Source organism: Meles meles, chromosome 5 (assembly GCF_922984935.1).
Source record: "Meles meles chromosome 5, mMelMel3.1 paternal haplotype, whole genome shotgun sequence".
Lineage (NCBI taxonomy): Eukaryota > Metazoa > Chordata > Mammalia > Carnivora > Mustelidae > Meles > Meles meles.
The window spans coordinates 93,803,743-93,827,062 of record NC_060070.1 but is presented as its reverse complement, the minus strand read 5'-3'; the positions used below and the strand labels follow the sequence as shown (position 1 = coordinate 93,827,062).

The 23,320-nt window shown below is 43.5% G+C and overlaps 1 protein-coding gene across 8 annotated transcripts in view; it reads right to left on the bottom strand.

The window, feature by feature from the left end:
• Nucleotides 1-23,320, bottom strand: part of RUNX2 (RUNX family transcription factor 2) — a 319,385-nt gene that overhangs the window by 191,515 nt on the left and 104,550 nt on the right. For all 8 annotated transcript variants that reach the window (XM_046005131.1, XM_046005127.1, XM_046005128.1 and 5 more), the window contains one exon: nt 23,097-23,201. In XM_046005131.1, the coding sequence (XP_045861087.1) occupies nt 23,097-23,201 (105 nt within the window). The remainder of the gene's footprint in view (nt 1-23,096; nt 23,202-23,320) is intronic.

Sequence of the window (23,320 nt, the reverse complement as noted above, 5' to 3'; positions counted from 1 at the left end):
GTTGCATTACAACACTGGAGGTCTTCTATAGACAGAGGTAGAATTTGCTCTAATCCATGGAATTCCATGCTATATAGAAATGCAACACCTTCCACTTCCAATTATCCTACTGGAGAACCCACAGGGCCAACCCAACATCTGTCCCATCAACTCAGACTCTTCTGAATGGCCTCTACAGTCCTATATCCATAGCCCAGTTCCCCCTATCCAACCTGATTTTCCTCTTCTCTCCAACATTCACCTTCTGTTCCAGTCTGGCCTTTCCCTACACATTCTATGGTCTTCCTCTTCCCGAGCTTTTAATAAAGGTCTTTGGTTCATCCAGTCATTCATCTCTATTTTCTTCAGACTCAGTTTCCTCCAAGTGATCATATGTTTCTTTGAGAATATCTATTACACACTAAAGAGAATGAGATTTTTACATTTATTTGCCACTTACAAGTGAAAAACTATTATTATACATAATCTTCTAAAACCACCATTATGGGTAGGTTTCATTATACCCATTTTACTACTGAAGATGGCAAGGTCCTGAGAAACAAAGTGATTTGTCAAGGGTGCTCGTTCATGAACGGTCAGCACTTCAGCCTTCAGTTTTGTATCTCAAAGTCCCAGTGGTCTTCCCACTCTGCCATACCCCCTTCCAGTTACCCACCCATGTGTCTAATGCCTTTTCAGAGAACACACTAAAAGTGTGTTCACTTTCTAAATTCCTTTTCCCTACCTCCTATCCTCCATTTTCTCTTTAACTTTCGCCAAATGATCTCCTGAACCTATCCTTCTGTTGATGTTTCTTTTTGCCAAGATCGCCAATGGCTTCCAACCATGCCAAATCCAAAGGCAGTTATCACAGTTGGCTCCTTAAAAACTCAGTATTTCCTTCTGATATTTCAATGTCACAACAATGAAATGTGAACTCTAGGTAGTTTCATCAAGACTTTAAGATGCTCAACAAATACTCTGCATTGCCTGTAAGTTCACACTGTTACCATTTTTAATTTCCTACCCAGAATGCACCAGTGCATTTGTTTATCTCCACACGACCAGACCATCCCCACTCATCCCAGTCTATGCCTACATGCCTCCCTGACTTATTAACAGGGGAAAATGCACTTCAGAACCACCTCGGCAAACCTGCTGCAGAGCTTCTGACCTTAAGAGTTGACTGAGCCTCTGATTGTTCCCCTCGGTCACAGACCCTCTTCAGCCCAGTCACCACTGCCCGGGCTTAGTTCTTCTGCCCTGTTCTGTGGGGCAGACTCCTCCATGGAGCTGCTGCTGCTTTCCTCTACTTCACTTAGCCCCCTGGTTATCAGAACTCAGACACCAGAAAAGCTGGTTTCATTTTTGCAAGTTTTGAATAAAAAATAATAATATTCAAATTACATTTCCTGGTGGACTAAACGGCTTAAAATAAAGTATCTGCCAAATAGGATGCTTCTGATTTTCCAGATATCCTTATGAATCGAGGATGTTTTACGTTTAAGGGTTCCCTAAGAATCTTGAATCTGTATTCTATTATCTTTCGTGTCACTAGACCTCTAGAAATTGGAAAAGCCATTGTCTGGCATTGGGTCTTCCTTCCACTGGCCCTTCACCAGACACCCTGTCCTCTATGGATCAGGAGAGAAGTATTATACCCCTTGATTCAGCTATCCCTGAGCCACGGCCTTTTTCTGTTGGGAGAAGTGAAGCCCTATTTTCCCCTCCCCAGTAATCAGTGAGCAGTTACACTGAAGAGACAATCTTTTTTTCCTATATACACTTCTTTGCTCAATTAATTACTTTAACTTCTTTTTTTTCCTTCACTTGTACTTGATCCCTACTTACTTGTTTCTGTCTCTCTTTCTAAGTAAGCTCTATGTCCAATGTGAGGCTTGAACTCATGACTCTGAGATCAAGAGTCACATGCTCTACCAACTAAGCCAGCCAGGTGCTCCTGCTAGTTACTTTTGCAAAACAAAAAACAAACAGAAAGCACATAAAAATCGGGAAGTTTCCAGTTAGAGTAACCTGACATAATTTTGGCTGTGGTAATAATATTTTCTGTACTTTCTTTAAATTCTCAGCTGGAACCTCTTCTCTTCTTGAATTGGGCTGGAGTCATACAAAACAATTTTTAAACCTGAAATGTTTAATAGAGATGTGTGACCCTGGGTGAGTCCTTAACTTCTCAAGGCTTCTTCCCCGCTTGTAAATCAGTCTCTTCTCTGACTACTTCACAGGGTTACTCTAAGTCGAAAGAATAACATAAACTTTGTGAACTATACCAACACAGAATATTTTCTCCAAGGCAGCTCTGAGAATACTAAGGGAAGGCAGCGCCATTCCAAAGCGGGGAATATGTAGATGGAGCCTCAAAGGGGTATGAAAGAAGGCCACAGAGCTCCTCAAAGTGTGATTATGGCCCCAGCACAGCACACACTTGGCCGTTTCATATGCCAGACATCACATGAGCACCTGTCAAACAGAATAAAGTGAAAGGAAAAAAGAGACAAGAAGAATAGCAAGGAGGAGGATGTACAATTGATGTAAGCTATATTGTGAGGCAGGCAACTATATCAGGAAGTAAATAACCCCATGGGCTAGAGTAATCTTAAAGGAACTAGAATAAGAAATTTCATACCAATTTTTATAAACTAATTTTCACAAAGTTTATCTTTACCTAATAGAAGATTTACCATGTAAAGATTTGTTCACTTCCTTCTAATAACTAAAAAAAAGGTGGGGGCATGGCTCAGTCGGTTGGGCATCCAACTCTTGATTTCGGCTCAGGTCATGATCTCAGGGTTATGAGATCGAGCCTTGTGTTGGGCTCTGCATTGGGCGTGGAGCCTGCTTGAGATTCTCTCTCTCCCTCTCCCTCTGCCCCTCCCCCCACAAAGAAATGAAATCAGCTTAGAAGATATAGGCAAATTGGATAAGATAAAAAGGATGTGTTAATATTTACGCATACACACAAATATACACCGGGGAAAAAAATACTGAAAGGAAATGCAGCAAAATACTAGCTAGGATTATCTTTGGTGTTGAGTTTCAAGCAACTTTTACGTTCTTCTTTATTTATGCTTTCTGAGTTTTCTGAACTTTTTTTTTAAGATTTTATTTATTTAACAGAGAAGGACACAGTGACAGAGGGAGCAAAAACAGGGGGAGTGGGAGAGGGAGAAGCAGGCTTCCCACTGAGCGGGATGAGGGGCTTGATGTGGGGCTTGATCCCAGGACCCTGGGATCACGACCTGAGCCGAAAGCAGACGGTTAATGACTGAGCCCCCCAGGGTCCCCAAGTTTCCTGAATTTTTTACAAGCCATGTTTTTCTTATGTAGTAATTAAACAAAAACAAATGTTCTTGTGAATAGATAAACTATGGTATATCTAAACAACAGAATATTATTCAGTATTAAAAAGAAATGAGCTCTCAAACCATGAAAAGACATAGAGGAAACTTAGATGTCCATTACTAAGCAAAAGCAGCCAATCTGGAAAGGCTGCATACTGTATGATTCTCAATTAATGATAAACTTTTTGAAAATTAGTTTATAAAAACTGGTATGAACTTTCTTTTTCTAGTTCCTTTAAGATTACTCTAGCCCATGGGGTTATTTACTTCCTGATATAGTTGCCTGCCTCACTCTATGAATACAATATTCTAGAAAAGTGAATACAATGGAAACATTAAAAAGATCACAGGTTTTCAGGGGCTTGGTGGGGAGAGGGATAAACAGGTGGAGCTGGAATTTTTAGGGCACTGAAACCACTCCGTATGGTACACGTCATTACACATTTGTCCAAACCCATATTATGTGTAACAAATAGAGTGAACTCCGATGTAAAATAAGGACTTTGGGTGATCGTGATGTGTTAAAGTGGATTCATTGGTTGTAACCAATATACTACTCTGGTGGGAGCTGCTGATGATGGGGGGGGAGCCCGCAGGAGATGTCCATACCTTCCTCTAGATTACGCTGTACACCTCACTGCTCTAAAAAAATTACATCTTGAAAATGAGTGGTATTCAAAATGTAAGAAGAAAAAATGGGTAGCACTGAATGAACATATGTTTTCTTACTAGTCCCACCAATGTTACATGTTCACAAACATGGTGTATTTTCCGAATAGTCTAAACTACCAAAAAAGAGAAGTAGTACTACTTCTTAAGAATGGCAGAGCACTTGTACACAGTGGCATTAAAGGTTAACAGGAAAAAGCAAATCCCAGACAGTGAGTAAGTGAATGATAATAATCTCAATTTCTTGGAGAAGAGAAGGTGGCCCAGCAAAGATGAGCCAGAGCCAGAGGGGTCCCAGGTTGTATTGCAGATTGTCACATGAGACCCTCTCTCTAGACGGGTTCCTCACTTTGTGCCCTAGACCTTCCCACTGGACAAATAAGGAACTACAAATAATATTTGAGACTTAAGTTGGTTTAGATTTGCCTTAACCTCTGATATAAAATTCTTTAAAGTTTCGCCCTACAAATTACTCACATGAATTCAAAGCCCATGGTATCAAACAGCAGCAAAAGTGGGGACTTGAAAGCCGGAAAACAGAGTTGACTTTGCTATGGCAAAGGAACTAGGTTGGCAAACACAACTTCTTGAGGCCTCAGTTTCCTCATTTGTAAAAGAGGAGAAAATGGCTGCAAAGCATGATGTTAGCTTTTTTGCTCCTCCCTGGCCATGCAAACATACTCTTTAAACTGGATGAGTTTCTCCTTAGCTTTGGACACCCTTCTTCGAATCAAAATGTACCTTGAAGCCCATTCTGTAAGGCAAAGAAGTGCTCCCCTACTCTGGGCAAAGGGAGTAGTGAGAGAGCAAGAGAGCTTGCAGGCGCGGGTAAGGAAGGAGACCTGGTTGGTGACTGACAGACGAAGAAGAGGAGAGAACCGTGCCACGATTAGTGGATGGGACAGAATCCTGAGTAAGGACACAGAGCAGGTGTGGCAGGGACAGGGGGGACCCAAATCTGTCAGGAGATGTGGGTGTGGCCAACTCACAATAAAGTAGGACTGACTCATCATAAACTTTCAGAAATTATTAAAATAAAAGCGGGGACCCTGCTCACTTTCCCTACAGATTAAGCCCTCTGTGTCCTGCTAGGCTCAGCACAATACTGATGACTGAACTTGGCTTTATTCTCTTGGCTTGTTATGTCTCTTCCAAATTAGCTTTGCAAAGTTGATCAGCACCCAACATTCAGAGGCTCCGACACAAAGCAGGCCTCCTAGATCCGTGTGCCCAATTAATGAAGAAAGAGAGGACACAGATACCTTATTAAAGCTGACTTTTCTTCCTGATGTTAACCTATCTTACTGACCAAAGTCACCCAGCCCAAAAGGACCTGAGTATCAACAGCAGAATTCCATGGAATTGCTTACAGGTACTTTGTAAGTGTGTAGAGGTCTTGGGATTTAATATCCTAATGCATAAATAACCATCTTTTTAAAACAATTATCTTAAATAATTTACAACCATGAGTCTTCCAACTGCCTGACAGTTGTGACCAAAATGAAAAGATAATAGATTGATGTGACCATATTTTCTTGATGTGAAAACTACCAAAATCCATTCCAAGAGTCAGCCAAATAGCACCAGGGCTAGAACAAGGAATACAGTTCAACCGTGGTTCAGTTTCAGGAGCTCTTTGCAATGGCAGTAAAATAATAAAATGAAATAAAATAATTAAAACAATTAAAAACGGTTTTCTTCCAGTAGACTTTTAGTGCAACTTTATTCCAGCTTTGAAGAGAATGAAAGGAGACATTTATAAAAGCCACCTATTCCTTCAAACACTAGAATCTTCTGTTCCCTGTGAAGTTTTTATTTACAGTGAATATTTGACTCATCCTGTTGAGGTCCTAGCATAAGGCCACACAGCAAAAGTGGTAATTACCAGAAGCATCTATCTAGATCATCAGATTTCCTTCCTCTGGTCATTTTGTGCCACAAATCTCATGCAGCAAAAGCTACATTTCATCTTTCCATGTCAGATTTCTTCCAACTCCCTTGCAAATTTTCATTAGACTTCTGTTCTCCTAACAAAAGAGAATGAAGTGGTCACTCCGCTCCCCTCAGGACTTCTCCTGAGCTGTAACTGGTGATGCAAAGTCAGCCCTTAGCAAAAATGGGTGTTCAGTGCTGTTAAGTCCCATCAAGTCCCTTCCCTAGGAACTAACTTCTATTCCTCCATCCACCGCTGGGCTAGGATGAGACAAGTTAACTACAATCAAACCACATCCTCAGCACAGAACCTAGACAGCCTGGATGACAGCAAAGAGAAAAGACACCTCTCCTGCTTAGCTCTACCAAGAAAATGCGGCATCGGGTCTCACAATATATGGAATCAATATATAATATATTAAAGAAAGGCAAAAACATGCTCTGTAAATAATAAAATAGACACATATCCTATGTTTTGGTCCATCTATGGTTTCCGAATTATGGAATCTAAAAATTCCTGCAGCCCTAGCCCCAGCATACATCCTTTCTACGTCTGATGTGTGCCACAAATGTGAACTTCTAAAAATACTCAGGAGAGTCCACATGTGGGAATCCCCTGAGAAGAGATCAAGGCACAGGGCCTTCCACTAGCATGCTACCCAAATCATCCACTCTTGCTCCCTTTAAACCTCAAGACCTTTATGAAAACCTTTGTCCTTCTGGATTCCCCGGTAGACATTCCCACAGCCATGTGTCCCACCTGCCCATAAACCCCGGCTGTTGACTGCTCTCACTTGATCCCTATCACAGTTTCTCTAAAGGAAAGGGAGGCTGGTCAGGAGACAATAAAACCATCTTGGGGGGGGGGTTGGGGGGAATCATGAAGAGACATTTCCTGTAGTGAAGTCCTCAGAAGAGAGCTCCATTTTATAATAGGAGTAAACCAGACCTCTTTTCACTTGTTTTTCCTTCCCTTTCTCAATATTTTGACCCCAAGAGCAGAAGAAAAGGAGCCACTGATCCCCTTCAGGCTAACTTTTGCTACAGACAAGGTAGCTGTCGTTTTTAAGAATCCTTCGGAGGGGTCTTAAAAATAAATCATCTGAAGGTGGAGGAGACCCAAACGTTGACATCGCAAAAATAAATAAATGATGTCCCAAAGCGCCAAGGCCACAAAGAAAATATGACAGACGAGAAAGAAAGGAGGCCAGTAAGAGGAAGTGGGTTGCGACTTCTGAGCCCACGGTGGGCTGCCGGTGGCTCGGCAGCAGCGACGATGCTCTGGAAAGATCAAGTATGGTGGCTCCAGGGTCTAAGTGTGCTTAATGGACCAACAAGCCCAAGGTATTTTGGAAGGAAAGAAAAACATGTTTTCTGAGTATTTTTCCTTTCCCCTTGCTTAGCAGCACACCCGCCTAGCTTTCTTCCCAGTTGGGTCACCTGTTTCAAAGTCTGCTTTTTGAGTCGCTTTGGTTATTTCTTTCCTTTAGAGAAAATTGTACCCACTTAGCTGAAAACGAAGAACTCATCTGAGAATGCTGCGTACGTGTGCTTTGTTTTCCACAGTCTGGGCAGAGAGCTATCAGGAGCGCTCCGCACAGCCCATCAGCAGGCGTACTCGTCTGCTATTATACCAGTTGCACAGATAGGTATTTAAGAAGCAAAAGAGTGGACTCAAGAATAAATCTAAAATAAAAACGACGCTGGGCTCCACTGAGAGAGGGGAACCCGGGAAACAAGGCTGTTTGCTTCCCTGCGCTCCTGCTCCAAAGTGGACAAGAAGGGCACGTTGGGTTCTTCCCCGGGTTCACCCCTGCTCCGCCAGCTCTCACATGCATGAAGGTTTCTGTTTTCAGAAAAAAATCCTGCCTCTTTCCTTTCTCCTTCTATGCCGATACATTCCTTGAGGATGACCCGCTGATCGCATCTTTCAGGCTCCAGGAGACGTGAACTTTGACCTGGAAGTGCTTTTAATTTCTCCCAGGAGGAAGGGACCAGAGAGGGAAAAAAAGCAGTCAACTCCATAAAACCCCACCTTCTGTATCTGGCATCTATAGGTCAAATACACCTGTTTTTCCGAAAATAAAGCCTCACTCCGTCCCCACGTTCTTGATAATCTATCTTCTGTTCTAATCATCAATAACAATTTTTTGATCACGCGGCAGAGCTGTTCCTCTATTTGGTCATGTTTTTCTCAATTAAAGATTCTAATGGCCATTGAAGCAAGACAAATTGCCCTCCTCATTTGTGTCTCCAAACCTCTGCAACTCTTAAGCTTCAGAATTATAATGGGAAACAGAAATCATGCCTTTGACTTTACAAGCAGAACGGTGGCGCTTTGTTACACTTCATAAACACACAGAAAATCACCAACGCGGAAGAGATTTGAATGGAAAGACATCAGGTCCAACCCTCAGCCTTGGGCAACTCATCCCCTGTGACAATTCACACAGTCTAGAATTTCTTCCTTAAATCTAACCTGAATCTCTCCTGCTTCAGTTAAAACTTGTTCTTTCTCTGACCGTGCCAGGAACAGAACAGCTGGTCACCATACACAGCTTCATAACTCCTCATAATTTTGAAGTCTGTTATTAAGTCATTTTTCAGTCTCCTCTTCTTGAAGCTAAATAATCCCACGTCTTTCAACTTATCCTTCTAGGTTCAATTTTACAATCCTTTAATCATCATCAATGCTCTGCGCTAAACATTCTGAAGTTTTCCATGTTGCTCTTAGGCTTTGAAACCCAGCTCACCTTTGGAATTGCTTCTCGCTGTCCACAAAAGCCCAAAGACTCTATTTGAGTGGGTAACCTGCTGCTTTATTTGGGTTATTTTGGGTACAAACCTGCTCCCGGGGCTCCTTCCAGCAGAAAAAAACACGTTCTTCGGGACCCGGTGTTCTTACTGGGCGCTGGCCATGGAGAAGCCGTTCCCCTCCCCTGACTCCCACTCAGTCTCCCTCGCCAGACAGAGCTCTTTCTCAACTTACTCTCCCTAAATGATCCCATTATAAAATGAGTATCTAGCTAATCTGATCTGATCCACTTATGTAAACTGAGTTATTAACCAAAAATGTCTTCAAATGTGTTCTCCATTGCAGATAACATCTCTGAGGGTCTTGTCCTCAAAGCCTTAACTCAAAGAAGAATGTCAGGCAGCTGGACAAGAGTCCCATGAGAGAGGTTTAGGGCCTGTGGGGGTGGACATGGAGAATCCTTCTGCACTCCTCAAATTATGCTACAGAGGCCATGGGTAGAATTATAAAACAAGCCGCTCTGAGGTGTGTGAGGCTGGTCACCTCTTTTTGCAAACCTTTTCCCTATTACACAGGCATTCTCCTAGTGCTCTCTCCTATCAAAATCAGACAGTAGACACTGACACTCACCGTGTTCAGGGCTTGATACGCGATATGCCCTTTACCATGAAGCCTCTTTCCCGCCCTTCCCAGATCTGGCTCCTTCTCACCCTTCAGGTCTCGGCTCTAATGTGAGGTCTTCACCTTCCCTGAACACTCTAGAATATGTTCCTATCCCTCCCCTGACGCCCTATCATTCTTTATTGCTACATCAGTTCCCTTTACAACCCTTAGCACAATTTACAGTTAGATGCAGTTATACATAAATGTTTGTTCACTCATTTCTCGTCCATCCTCCCCTCAGAAAGCAGGCTCTTCAAAGGCAGGGGTCCTATCTGCTATGCTTCATGAGCCTGGCACCTGGCTAACAGTATCCACTCAAAAATAATTTTTGAATGAATACATGCCCCCGCTGCCAAAGATATTTACATTTTAAAGCATATCTCTAATTATCATTAAAAGGGGGCTCTGTCAGCTATTATAAAAGGGGCAGGAGTTTTTGGGGTGGGATGGAGTAGTGGGAGGAAGGGGTAGGGGTCCTCCTCCTCAGACCGATCCAGTCTTGTTCAGGAGAAGCCAGCCCACCGAATCCAGAGACAGCTGTTGCCTCTTCCAAGACCTTAACTAGAAACTGCTGTCTGTCCCATTGTCCCACTCCTGCTCCTTCAAGCAACTGATCTCCTTTCTAGTGATTCTCTGTTCAGCTTCAACAAAGGCATGCCACTTAACAGCATTCCATCATTGTCCCCATGCTGTTTCCTCCCTGCTGTGCCCTCCTGAAAGGACCAGCATTACCATAAGAAAACATTCAGGCTTGCTTTGGCCATTCTAACTGGTGTCAGGTGGTATCTGTGGGAGAGGATGTAGAGAAAGGGGAACCCTCTTACACTGTTGGTGGGAATGCAAGTTGGTACAGCCACTTTGGAGAACAGTGTGGAGATTCCTCAAGAAATTAAGAATAGAGCTTCCCTATGACCCTGCAATTGCACTGCTGGGTATTTACCCCAAAGATACAGATGTAGTGAAAAGAAGGGCCATCTGTACCCCAATGTTTATTGCAGCAATGGGCATGGTCGCCAAACTGTGGAAAGAACCAAGATGCCCTTCAACGGATGAATGGATAAGGAAGATGTGGTCCATATACACAATGGAGTATTATGCCTCCATCAGAAAGGATGAATACCCAAGTTTTGTAGCAACATGGACGGGACTGGAAAAGATTATGCTGAGCAAAATAAGTCAAGCAGAGAGAGTCAAGTATCATATGGTCTCACTTATTTGTGGAGCATAACAAAGAACACGGTGGACATGGGGAGATGGAGAGGAGAGGGAGTTGAGGGAAACTGGAAGGAGAGATGAACCATGAGAGACTATGGACTCTGAAAAACAACCAGAGGGTTTTTAAGGGGCGGGGGCGGGGGAGGGTGGGAGGTTGAGGAACCAGGTGGTGGGTAATAGAGAGGGCACGTACTGCATGGAGCACTGGGTGTGGTGCAAAAACAATGAACACTGTTACGCTGAAAATAAACAAATAAAAAAAATAAATTAAAAAAAAACATTCAGGCAATTAGAATGATCAGAACTTGAGCAGTGGCAATCTTTGGAGATGTGATTACGGACATGTTTTATTCTCCTAACTAATTTTTACTTTCTACTCTTTCTACCATGTACTTGCCTCCATTTTCTTCTCATGCAACTTTCTTAAAAGATTTTTTCATTTATTTGAGAGAAAGAGCACCCGCACTTGCCTGCATGAGTGGGGGGAAGGGCAGAGGGAGAGAATCCCCAGACAGGCTCTCTGAGGAGTGCAGAGCCCCAGGCTGGGCTCGATCCCAGGACCCATGAGATCAGAACACCTGAGCTGAAATCCAAGAGTCCTGTGCCCAACAGACTGAACCACCCAGGTGGCCTTCATGTAACTTTTTTAAAGTTAACTTTTTGGAGGGCGCCTGGGTGGTTCAGTTGGTTAGACATTGGACTTGTGATTTCGATTCAGGTCATGATCTCAGGGCTGGTGGGACTGAGCTCCACATCGGGCTCCTTGCTCAGCATGGAGTGTGCCTGTCCCTCTCCCACTGTTTCTCCTCCCGGCCTCAAATAAATAAATAAATAAAATCTAAAAATTAACTTTTTGTTCAAGTGCTAACTCTTATCTCACTGGTATTTGAAGTGAGATTCTACTGAGGGTTAACTCACACACCTTATTTTCGTCTCACAAAATCCAGTGTTCTCAGCTCAGTTAAACTTTCATCTGAGTGAATTCGACTCAGTCAACAAACATACATACACATACATACATATATGCCTTCCCTGTGTGAGGCCTTATACCTTGCAATTTCTTTACTATGGAGCAACGCAACTACATCAACAGGCTTTCTTTGTAAAGAACCTTACGTCATAACATCAGCCCTGGGGCCAACACCATCCACAACTTTAATGACAAAGCATCAGGGAGTCTTAGGAGTAACTGAGCAGGACCAGACCTGGGCTCCTCCCCCACCTCCACAAATCATAATCATCCACTGACTTGCAGAGTGACATGGAGCAAAGGAGTTTTCAAATGGCCATGCCTCAGTTTACCCACCTATAAAAGGTACAGTACATCCCTCAAAGGGGTGTAAAGAGAATCCAGTGAGGTAATGTCTAAGTGTTTGGAACTCCTTGGCAGAAAGGCGCTATATAATTACTATTTGGTATTTAAGTTGCCCTTCATGTGCGCCAAGTACTTTATGATCATTCCTTAGGAGTTACTCCCAACGACTGTGAAGTTGTCTTCACGCCTATTTCTGCTTTCAGGACGAAGAAACTGAGCTAGACAAAAGTTTGAGTGATTTGCCGAGGGTCACCAACATGGCGCTGTGGTCTTACCAAAGGAATTTCCAGGTCCTCCCCCTCTTTTAACCATAACTGAAGCCACATCTTAAATCCAAACTGCCCATACGGACCAACTCTCCATTAAGCTACTCTGAAAGAGCCTTCACAGGATGGAAAACGTTGCAACTTGTTTTTGCAGGGTTGCGTGAATGGTGAGAGGTTGAAACAGAAACCAAAGTTCTAGAATTAGTAACCTTGACTTCACAGTCACCCCCCCTTTTGACACATCCATGTTTCTCTTCACTTCCAGTAAGTACAACAACCTGTTTGGGTACCTTCCTCATCTCCTTGAAGACCCTGTATTTTTCTACTAATAATTTCTAGGGCCAAACCTAAAGGGGCACAGAGGCCTGGTTAAATCACCCTGAGTATTGCCCAGCCAAAACCCATACTAGCATTTTTTTACCCAAGTTATAGATCAGGAAAATCAGCATCAAGAAGGTGATGTGCAGGCTGAGAGCTAATGGAAAGACAGAAGGTACCAGCTTGCCTTGGTGTGAGCTGACCTCTTCCCCAGCAGCCACTTCCTGCACAAGGCCAGTGAGAGGTGCACAGAGCAAACCCCAGAGTCACCCTATATCCACTGTGCCTAGAGAAGTCGCAGCCCAGGTTACGGTCCCTGGCTCTCTTAAAACATGCTCCTCCATCCACTCGCCTATTTTCCTCCCTCTGCTTCATTCAGCGATTCAATTACTGTATAAAAGAAGCCTCTTTTGGTTTGGAGACCTGTGCTCTCACAAAATGACAGGAAATGTGTGGACAGCAACATCTAGAAAATGTTGCTTGGTTTTGCAATGAGCAACAGTCAAATGACCTCTGAGGATCAGGTAGAACGGCAGAGCTCTTTAACATAAATTTGGGTCGAGAGTTCCAAAGCAACTTAGGCCCTGCCCAAGCCAAAACGGTAAAGTAAGGGATTCAATTTCCTCTCCCTATATGCCTCTTTCTTCAACTTCTCCCCCTCTGCCAGAACATTCCCTCCTACCTCCTCTCCACCATTGGCTGGGACTCTTCACAGCTCCCCATGGTGAAAGGCACCAGATCCATTTCCCTTCATCCATCTTCCATGAAAATCTAGCTGTACTGTATTTTAGTCCCTTAAATCCTATTCTAACAAGCCTGGTAACAAGGGCCTGAAAGTCTTAGCACCAAGCAAGACGAGTACAGCAGCCCCCGACTCGTTCACAGTTTCATGTTGTACAGTTTCAGTTATCTGCCATCAACCATGGTCCAGAAGCAGATGATCCTCAAAATGTCAAGACAGCAGCCTAACGCTATGTCACTGTGCCTACATCATTCCCCTCACCTCACCAGGTGGGCATGTTATCCACTCACATCATCATGCAGAGAAGATGTGTGAGTACATAAGGGCAAGTTAGTTTGAGAGAAAGAGGATGGGACCACACTCACATAACTTTTATTAGGGCATACTATTATGATGGTTTTATTTATTATTAATCGTTGTTAATCTATTGCTGTACCTAATTTATAAATTAAACTTTATCCTAGGTAGATACGTATAGGAAAAAAATTAAAAACAAAAAAAGTATCTATAGGGTTCCATACTTTTCATGATTCCAGGCAGCCACCGGGGGTCTTGGAACGTATCCGCCATGGGTAAGGGATAGCACCAAGAGCAGACAGACTCTCAGCGGGGTGCCCTGCATATCACAGCAGCCAGTCTGCATAAATGTTGTCATTTTCAAAAACAAACACTGAGAGTTTACCACTAACAGGTTCTCACGAAGGAAGCACGAAGGGATCTGTATCAAGAAAAAGGAAACTGAATCCAGAAGGAGAACTGAGGTGCAGGAAGGAATGGTGAGCAAACAAACTGATAAACGTACAGCTTAAACACTGAGAACGACTAATCTGGGGAGGATAAAACGAGGATAAAAAATATCAGACAACTGAGGAGAAGAGAGGAAGTGACGGCAGTTTAAAGTATGCCAAAGTTCTTATTATATTATCCGAGAGGCAGACAGAGATCATGATTAATTTTATTAGGACAAACATATGGGTTAAAACAGTGAGGATAACTACCAAAAGAAACAGAGAAATTAAACGGTAAATTTCGAACCAATAGAGAAGGAAAGCCAGCACATACCTAGAACAAAACTGAATGAGGAAACATTCTGTAAATGGGAAATACTTGCAAGAGGAGGAAATACGGAAATATAAAAACCAAAACTCACACCTTACAATAGTCGAATCCTGCACTTGTTAAGAGTAGCCGGAGCTGAAAAGCATCAGAAATCCACACTGCGAGTGCAGACCTGCAGCAAGTTTGCAAGGGTTCAAGTTGGCAGCAACCACCTCTGAGGCTGGTGGAAACCCTGCCTGTCCCCTTGAGTCACTGTTTACTTTCTGGAGCCCAGACTTCATGAACCGTTCTCCCTTTACTTCCTGAAACCTGCTCCCAAAACAGGATTCCAGATCACTTCTACTGACTTAATGTGAATTTAAGTCCAAGTTACCATCTCCAGACATGTCTGGATTTAAGCCTTAGACATGAATTTGAAAAAGTGCTCTAATCTATTAGCAGATAGATTTTAGTCACCAGGACATAATGGCAGAGACACTGGGGGAGAAACAGGGGGCCCTTCCTTTGCTACTAAAGAACAACACCCCAAGTACAGTCTCCTACTTGAACTGTTGTATATGACCTTGAATTTAGACCTAACTAGCTTTTATGCCCTCTCAATTTCCTGAAGTTACTTGAAAAACATGAGCAATGATTTTCCATATCCGCCTAGGTTAAGACTTTGGAAATTTTACCTCTGGACTATGGGTGGGCTTTCATGGACATCATCCACGCATCCTACAAATATGCTAAGTAGGGACAAGTGTGAATCGAAATAGTCTAAACAGCAACACAGTCTTTTTCCTCTGTTCTCTTTAAGTAACATCTGGTCCAGTCCTCCTTGAAGAAAATGTTACAGCACAAACAAAATAGAAGTAAGGTAATTCAGTGATCTATCAGGCATTTTCTTCCTTGGGAAAGAAAAAAAAATTTTTTTTTATCAATTACTAATCAATTACTCAATATAGCCAAAAAAAAAATTTTTTTTTCTCTATCTCTCTCACATCCCTAACACTGTTTTAAGAATGAATGATTTCTGACTTGCACCAAAACATAAAGCCCGGACACACCGGACGGAGGATAGGTGTGTTTCTCGGACACATATCACTTGAAAACCTGCCAGACTATTTAGTTGGAAGTAAATCTATCAACTGGAACACATGCATGTGGAAAACGTGATCTTGCTGTGACAGCCACAGCTCCTTGTGAACACAAGTCCTGTATGAGGAGGCAGCCCCGTGAGAGCTGGGAAGCTGGGGAAAGTGCAGAAGAGGGACAAGAGCGTGTTTTAATGGCTGTGATAATTTGCCATGAAAGGACGCGAAGGCCAGAGCTCCTTCCTACAGCCTGCCATGTGCTGCTGAAGTCAATTACTGCCATGCAGTCTGCTCGCGAAGGAATGTGTAAACAGGCCATATATCCTTGCATCAGTTCCACAGAACGTTGCACAACACAAAATGCCTCTCGATGTGTCATTTCCTTCTTGGCCATCTTCCCAGCTCCTGACAGTCAGTCAACAAAAAAAAAAGGACTGAAAGAGATTTAAAACTGCTCTTCTCAAGAGCACATTCCACCCACCACCAGACATGACCTCTACCAGCCCTTCTGACTGCCCCCCTGCCCCATCCTTCTTCAAGAAAGGGAAAAAGGGAACACTTTTTTGAATATTTTTACCTCTTATTATTCCCTCCAGTCAAAGATTTTTCAACAATGCTTTATATACTAGTGATGGGACTGATTAATATTAATGACAACCCAACCACGCTTATGGTTGCTGACTTGTCAATATCAAAGTATGGCATTTACGTGTAATTTCCATTCCTTGGGCACTTCAGAGACAATGAAGAACCAGGGAAATTCTGCAAGGCAAGAAGTAATCAGCTTTTCTACTAATGCTTTGCACTAAGGACTAAAATCCAGGCCTTTGGCATCAGGAGTTTGGTACAGGACCTAGCAAGATTTTCCCAAATTATCTGCACAGAGAGAAAGATGATGAATGCAAGAACTGAAGTCCAGAGGTGTCCGGTGGCCTTAAAAAATTCTTCCGCTAGCCTTCCATCCAACACATTTTACATTCTCCCCGCCTTTCCCATGTGACCAAGCTCTACATAAGCATCCACCATCTATAAGTAAGCAGAAGGCATGGGCTGACCAGCATAAAAAAAAAAAAGTCTACTCTTTCACTCAACTGGGAATAAGAGCAGCAGAGGATAAAGGTGAGCTGCCACTGAGAGGAAAGGCTCTAGAACCACAGAGAGAGGGAGAAAGGCCCAGCTGTCCCATCATTCCAGCCAAGCCCAGCCTTGTCGCCATCCCGCCAAGGCAGCAGATGTAAGAATGCACCCATCACGGAATCACATCAACTGGAATGAGGAAGAGAAAAGGCCAAGCCCTCCGCAGCCTCCACCCTTCCCAGGGCTGGCAAACAGGCCCAGGTAGAATAGACTTAGAGAAAAATGAAATGACGACAGCCCCAGACCACCCTGATTTGTTTCAGCTTGTTACCTTAAGTTCCTAAGGTAAAATTTCTGCAGCCGGAAGTGCCTTAAGAATGTGGAATAATAGAACAGTCTCTGAAGAATTATAAATGTGTGGTGCCCAGGTGAGAAGGCACAAGCAGGAAAAGAAACTGGTTTGGCTGAGGACCTCAGCCTGAGGAGCTGAGTGAGCCCAGGGGGGTTCCGGCAGTCTGAGGAATACAAACACCACCTTGCACTTCCAGACTGCCTCTTCCCTCCCCTGAGGGCCAGTCCCTACTCAGGTCAAAATGCAGCCAAGCAGGGGCACTCCTAGGTGGCTCAGCTAAGCATCTGACTCTTGATTTTGGCTGAGGTCGTGATCTCAGGTCATGATCTCAGGATCCTGGTTTGAGCCTCCAGATGAGCTCTGCACTCAAGGCCGAGTCCGCTAGGGATCCTCTCCCTTTCCCTCTGCCCCTCCCGCTGCTAATGCGTGTGCTCCTGCACACGCTCTCGCTCTCTCGCGCGCGTGCGCGCTCTCTCTCTCACTCTCTCAAATAAATAAATAAATGATTTTTTCTTAAAAATGCAGCCAAGCAGGGCAGTGTTGCAGGAAAGGGCTTCAGTCAACACGAAAGAAGAGGCTGAGCTTCTTCCTTCTCCCACAGGGTCAGGACAGGTAGCTAGCTGGTCCACAATGAACAGCAGTGTCCCAGCCGTAAGTACACAGATGACAGCTTTGGCCATCTGTGACCAGAGTAGCTGTGATTTACTTCCCTAGGGCACAGCACACAAAAACTCTTAGACACCCACTCATGTGTGTTAGGTTATCAGGTTCACAGATGTGCTGGCAAGTGAAACCTTCCAAAGCTGGGCGATAGAAACTATAAAACCTCCAGGCTCATCCATCTGAAGAGTCATAAAATACTTCCGCCCCAGACTGGCCATGTTGCCAGGCCAGGCTAATAACCTCGTTCTGTTCAAACGGCAAATGTTCTTCTCTCATGCAAGTATTGATCTGGCACACCTTGATTTGACCTGCTAATACCAAGCACGCAAGGTAACACTCACCCTTAATTCATCGGATAATTACCAAATATCTTCAATTCGAAAGGAAGTTACTATAATTAAAACTTGGGAGTCACCCTGCAGAATTTTTTTTTTTTTTTTGAAGAAAATGGGGTGGGTGGGAAAGTAGGGTAAAGCCTTTGTGATTTTGATGGTTGGGTTCTTGAATGGAACTTGGCAGGCAAAAATGTCTCTGTGATTGTGAATTAACATAACTAGAGGGCCTGGGCTGGAGACTCAGTTCTCTCCTTAAAACTGGTAAGAAATGGAAAGGACTTGAACTAATTCCTCCCTTGATAATAAGGCATCACAGAACCGTGCCCAAGCCTGATTCCTAGCCTCGTTTTTCCTGCCCCACCATGAGTGTTGCACACCTCCTATAAACTTTGGACAGAAAACCTTGCAGAACTTTAAACATCCTCCAGATTAGAAAGTTGAGAGATCTTTCAGAAGAGGATACCTCAAAAATATCACTGTGTCCCATGGCAACAATGACATTTGCCATCTAAACACTTAATGGAGGTTGATGGAATTGGTGAGTCAAAGAACCAGTGTCCCCATCACTTATGTCTTTATAGGTTTTTCTCCCCTTCAACTGAGGCTGAACTGTATCTTGCTTTAACCAACAGTATATGATGGAAGTAACTCTACGAGAGTTCTGAGTCTTAAAAGCCAGAAGAAGGCCTAAAAACTCCCACTCTCGCACCTTTGGGAGCCCTGACCTGCCATGGAAAAAATCAGACTGTCCTGGAGAGACTGGATGGAGAGACCATGTGGAGGGGGAAAGGATCTAGAACCACAGAGAGAGGGAGAAAGGCCCAGCTGTCCCATCATTCCAGCCAAGCCCAGCCTTGTCGCCATCCCACCAAGGTGGCAGATGTAAGAATGCACCCATCACGGATATTCCAGCACCAGCCGCCATCTTCCTGCAGCCAATGAAAGACCCCAAGCAAGGCTGCAGAAAACCCATCCAGATGAACCCCAGGCAGCCCACCGAATCCTGAAGAATAATAAACTGGTTGCTGTTTGAAGCCATGATGTTTTGGTATGGTACGTTATTCAGCAATAGATAACTGAAAAAACAGCAAGAGAATTAAAAGGATCCTGACTGTGCAGGGTGATTTATTTTTTCCATCCTCTGCATGGCCGGTAATACCTTTACCATCAGCCGGCCTCCCTAACTCAGAACCACAACTCCGACGTTGGGAAGTTTTCACCTTCCTGTTACCTTACTCAGACGGCAGTGGGAACCAACGGCACATACGGAACAAAGGATCCTAATAGAAACTGATGTTTGAAAGAGTCAGGCATCCGAACACATTACCATAGCTGCCGCTGCTCCACTGACTTCTCCTGCTGGCGAACATACGGCGGTCGTTCTAGCTCACTTGCCAACAGAAGGTCAAAACGCCTTGCCTAAACACGGGACTTACAAATTTGGGATCTTAGGTATGATGTCATGTCTTAAAATGATAAGCTGGCAGAGAAAACAAATGGCATTTTGTAAAGATGTGCACCGTTTTCATGTTTACGCTACTTAAGATGAAGGTTCTAATAAGTCATCGGCTATGTTCCTTTCAAGGGAAGTTTTATAACTGAGATGAATCACAACTGCAGAAGATCAAAGTGAAAAAACATCAATGATGCCATGGGGTACTTTTTAATCTTGTAATGAGTGATGATCATGTGTTCTTATGAAGTTCGTCCAACTGCCAACGCCAGATGTGTATATTAAGGACAGAAATTGTTTGTGATCTGACAGCACCGGTTCAGCTGCCAGAGACAGAGAACACAAAAGGATGAAACCTCTCTGATTTTTGAGTGAAAAGCAAGTCTTGGCAGATGTGCTGATAAGCAGAGCCTCAGAGGGGGGCACTAGAGCCATCGTATCCTCTTTCGGACTTCTCTTGGCTGCCAACAAATTGTGTGTATCATCATCTCTGCACAGCTGTCCCCAGGCAGCAGGACTACCTGCTCAAGGCACAGTTTATAACACTTATTAGTGTCATTTACTAATGAGCAGAAATTAGTAAAACCGTCTGCAAGAAAAAAAAATAAGTAACACGTGAGGGAGCAGAGTCTAGATGGTATCTATTTCCTGGAAGCGTACGAGAAGCAAAACTCTACAGCAAACTCCTCTGATGCTGAAGGGAACTGATGTAGTAACAACTCAGACTTAATGAGCACTTACTACATGACAGTCGCTGTGTTACATATTTTATGGATGTTACATCATTTAACATCTTGGCAGCATCTGATGAGGAAAATACCATCATTAGTATCACTCTAACAGATGAGGAAGTTGAGGAAACGAAAGTCAGGTGACTGGTCTACCACCATACAGCATAACTGGTCAGTCAGTGGTGGAGCTGGGATTTCAATCCAGACAGTCAGACACCAAAGCCACACCCTTAATCACTATGTGAGGCTGAATAAAGACCCAGCCAGTTGACCCAGAACTTTTCCTTGTCCAAAGAGCTAATCTACCAAAAGTAGCCTTTTCAATATATATTCTGATCTTTGGAGGAAGGAGTAAAATTCCATTAATGGGAATCAATGGTATAATATCCTCAACTCCATCAAACCATTACAATAATAAACAAATGGATACTATTTCTAGGACAACCACCATTTGAGGAATTATAATTTCACTGGAGAGACAGCTCAGACAATTGCATTGTCTTTTTCTCTCCCATCAGGAAAGCCTTTTTCTAAAGCCCTACTCTGTCAAGGGTTAATAACATAAGCCAGTTTGAAATCTAAAGCAAGGGTTGGTAAATTGCAACTTGTATGCCAGACCAGACGCACCACCTGTTCTTGCAAATAAAGATTTATTGAAATACAAACCCCAACCATTCATTTATGTATTGACCGAGGCTGGTTTTGAGCTACGTTGCTAGAGTTGAGTCCTTGTGACAGGGAAGATATAACCCACAAAGCAGAAGTTATTTCCTATTTGACACTTCATAGAAAAAGTTTGCCAATCCACATTCTGGAGGATTCTCCATTTAACATTATATATGCACCAATCATTCCAAATCCTATTAGAGTTGAAGAAAATGGAAAATTCCAGGCATTTTTCACACCTGGGATGTGAAAATTTAAAGAACAATACTGAGAAGAGTGCTATGCTCTCCATGCCCAGGATGGCCAAGAGCAGAGCAGAAGGCAATACTCCCGTATAGAGACTCAAGGTTATAGGATTAAGATGTTGCTGATACCATATCTATCCTTGTGTCCAGGCACTGAGTTTGGTACTCCCCCTCATGATGTCATCATGACATCAATTGTCACATACATCTCTGGTCCTTGAAAAATGTTATTACTCAGTGGTCTGCCACTCACGATCTGCATCTGCTCCCCCTCCCACCCTTGGCACCCAGAGCCCAAACTCAGGTCACATATACACCATCTGCCCCTCTATCCTGGACCCTCCTTGCTTTCAGAGCGCTTCTCTGCCTTTACAGGGCAGCAAGCCTATCAGCCAATTAATTCTGCCAATAACATCTTGGGAATGAGGAAATGGTATCCTCACCTGAGAGAGAAGTGACTCCCAAAGCTACCCTGTTTTCTCACCTTCTGTCACCCCTTTCAGAACGGGGCTGCACGCACCTACCTTTCTCTATTTCCTCTCACAACCATCACTCTTGAGTGTACGGACACATACACAGAGGCGCACATACACACACACACACACACACACACACACACATACTGGTTTTTCCAAGAAGTAAGAAGAGCTGCTGAGATCAGCAGGAAACATCTTTAAAAGATAAGTATTAGTAGTGCTAAATGTTAAAAGACTACTGTCCTGCTTTACACAAGACTGAAATGGATGTCCCTGCCTTTTCAGGAACTCAAGGGCTAATGAGATAACGTGGCTTCCATCGTAAGGCATCTTCCCCTGCCTTATGGCAGTCCAGGAACTTCAGCCAAAGCTCCACACCAGACCAGACAGTCCTGCTCTGTTCTAGTCACCTGCACTGCATAACCACTGGCTCTTATGACTGGAGACTCAGGGTGACCAGAGACACATTGCCTAACAGAACATTCTCAACCTGAATGGAGCCTGCACTGACCCAACACTGTGAGCCTAGAAGCCATACACATGAAAGGAGGAGAAAAGAAAAACTTCAAAGACTTGCTTTTGAGGCAGGAAACCTCCCTAGTTCAGACAAGCAGTGAGCCTTGGTGAAAAGAGACAGCAGCAAGAGGAACCAAAGGCACCCTACGCTCCCGCTGCTAAATGATACGCTACTTGGGGAGGGGAAAACATCGGTCCTTTTCTCTTAGTTTTAGGGGAAGATAGGTCACTCTCACTGTCCAGGCAGGTGTATCCTTGTGTAACAAATATTTCTGCCAGCCATACCTCCACCACAAACCAAATTAAACTCTCTAAACCCAATGGCTGGGAATCCCATGTACTCACTCATCAAAGGCAGAGTTCAATAGGTTTCCATTGGCACATTAGTTTTCATGTCATATATATCAAGTAATCTTTAATCCCTAAATGCAGTTAAAGGAGATAACATGTGGCTTCCATCGCTGCTTACATTGCTGCTGTACCAAGTTTGATCAAATCGGTTTTGGTGGGAGTAGGGAGAAAACCTGTCTCTATTTAGATTTGGAAGGAAAATGCATATTGGCCCAAATGGGTTATGTGTACTTCTTAAATGAATGCCCGATCAACCTTCTGGATATCCAGACAGACAAACACACCAAGGCGGATTTAGACGTGGTTTGACTCTATCTGTTAAAAGAAACTATCTATAACAATTACCAGAACATGACCAAACAACAGTGTTGTAACAATCAAGCAAGTTATCATTTGCAAATAAATTCTTTGTAATTAAGCAGTGTGCTCTTTATAAAGGGAATTGAGTGGGCGAGCTAAAAAGTTAAAACACATTCTTAGACCATGGGAAACACACACAAATGCTTTTTGACTAAGCTCAAGATTTTTCAGTCTCTTGTTTTCCTCCTCAGCTCTCATGGGTCTGCTCGGCCCTGTCTACTGTGTACAGCAGATGAGAAGAATGTCTTAGCCCGCACCTACAGTGACTGAGTAATTCTCCACTCATGTCCCCCAAGTTAGGTAAGCCTTAGCAATTCTGTGGCAAAGTTGACCAGTGTAATTTGATCTTCTACTAACTTGTGAACTTCTGCTAACTGCCCCTCAGTCCAAATACATGCAGAGAGCATACTTGGCAAAGAAACCATTTACATGAAAGTAGTCCTAATGCTCAGGGACACATTCCTCATAGGGTCCCCCACACACCCTGTTGACCGTTTCCAACAGGAAGGCGAGTACTTACTTCTGGGTTCCCGGGGTCCATCCACTGTAACTTTAATAGCTCTGTGATAGGTGGCTACTTGGGGAGGATTTGTGAAGACAGTTATGGTCAAGGTGAAACTCTTGCCTGCAGATGTAAAAGGGGAAAATCCACAGTGAATATAAAAAGACAGCACCGGGGATAAGAGAACAGCATAGACATCCAGATTGCACTCGAGCATGTCTAAGGAGGTAATGAAACAAAAG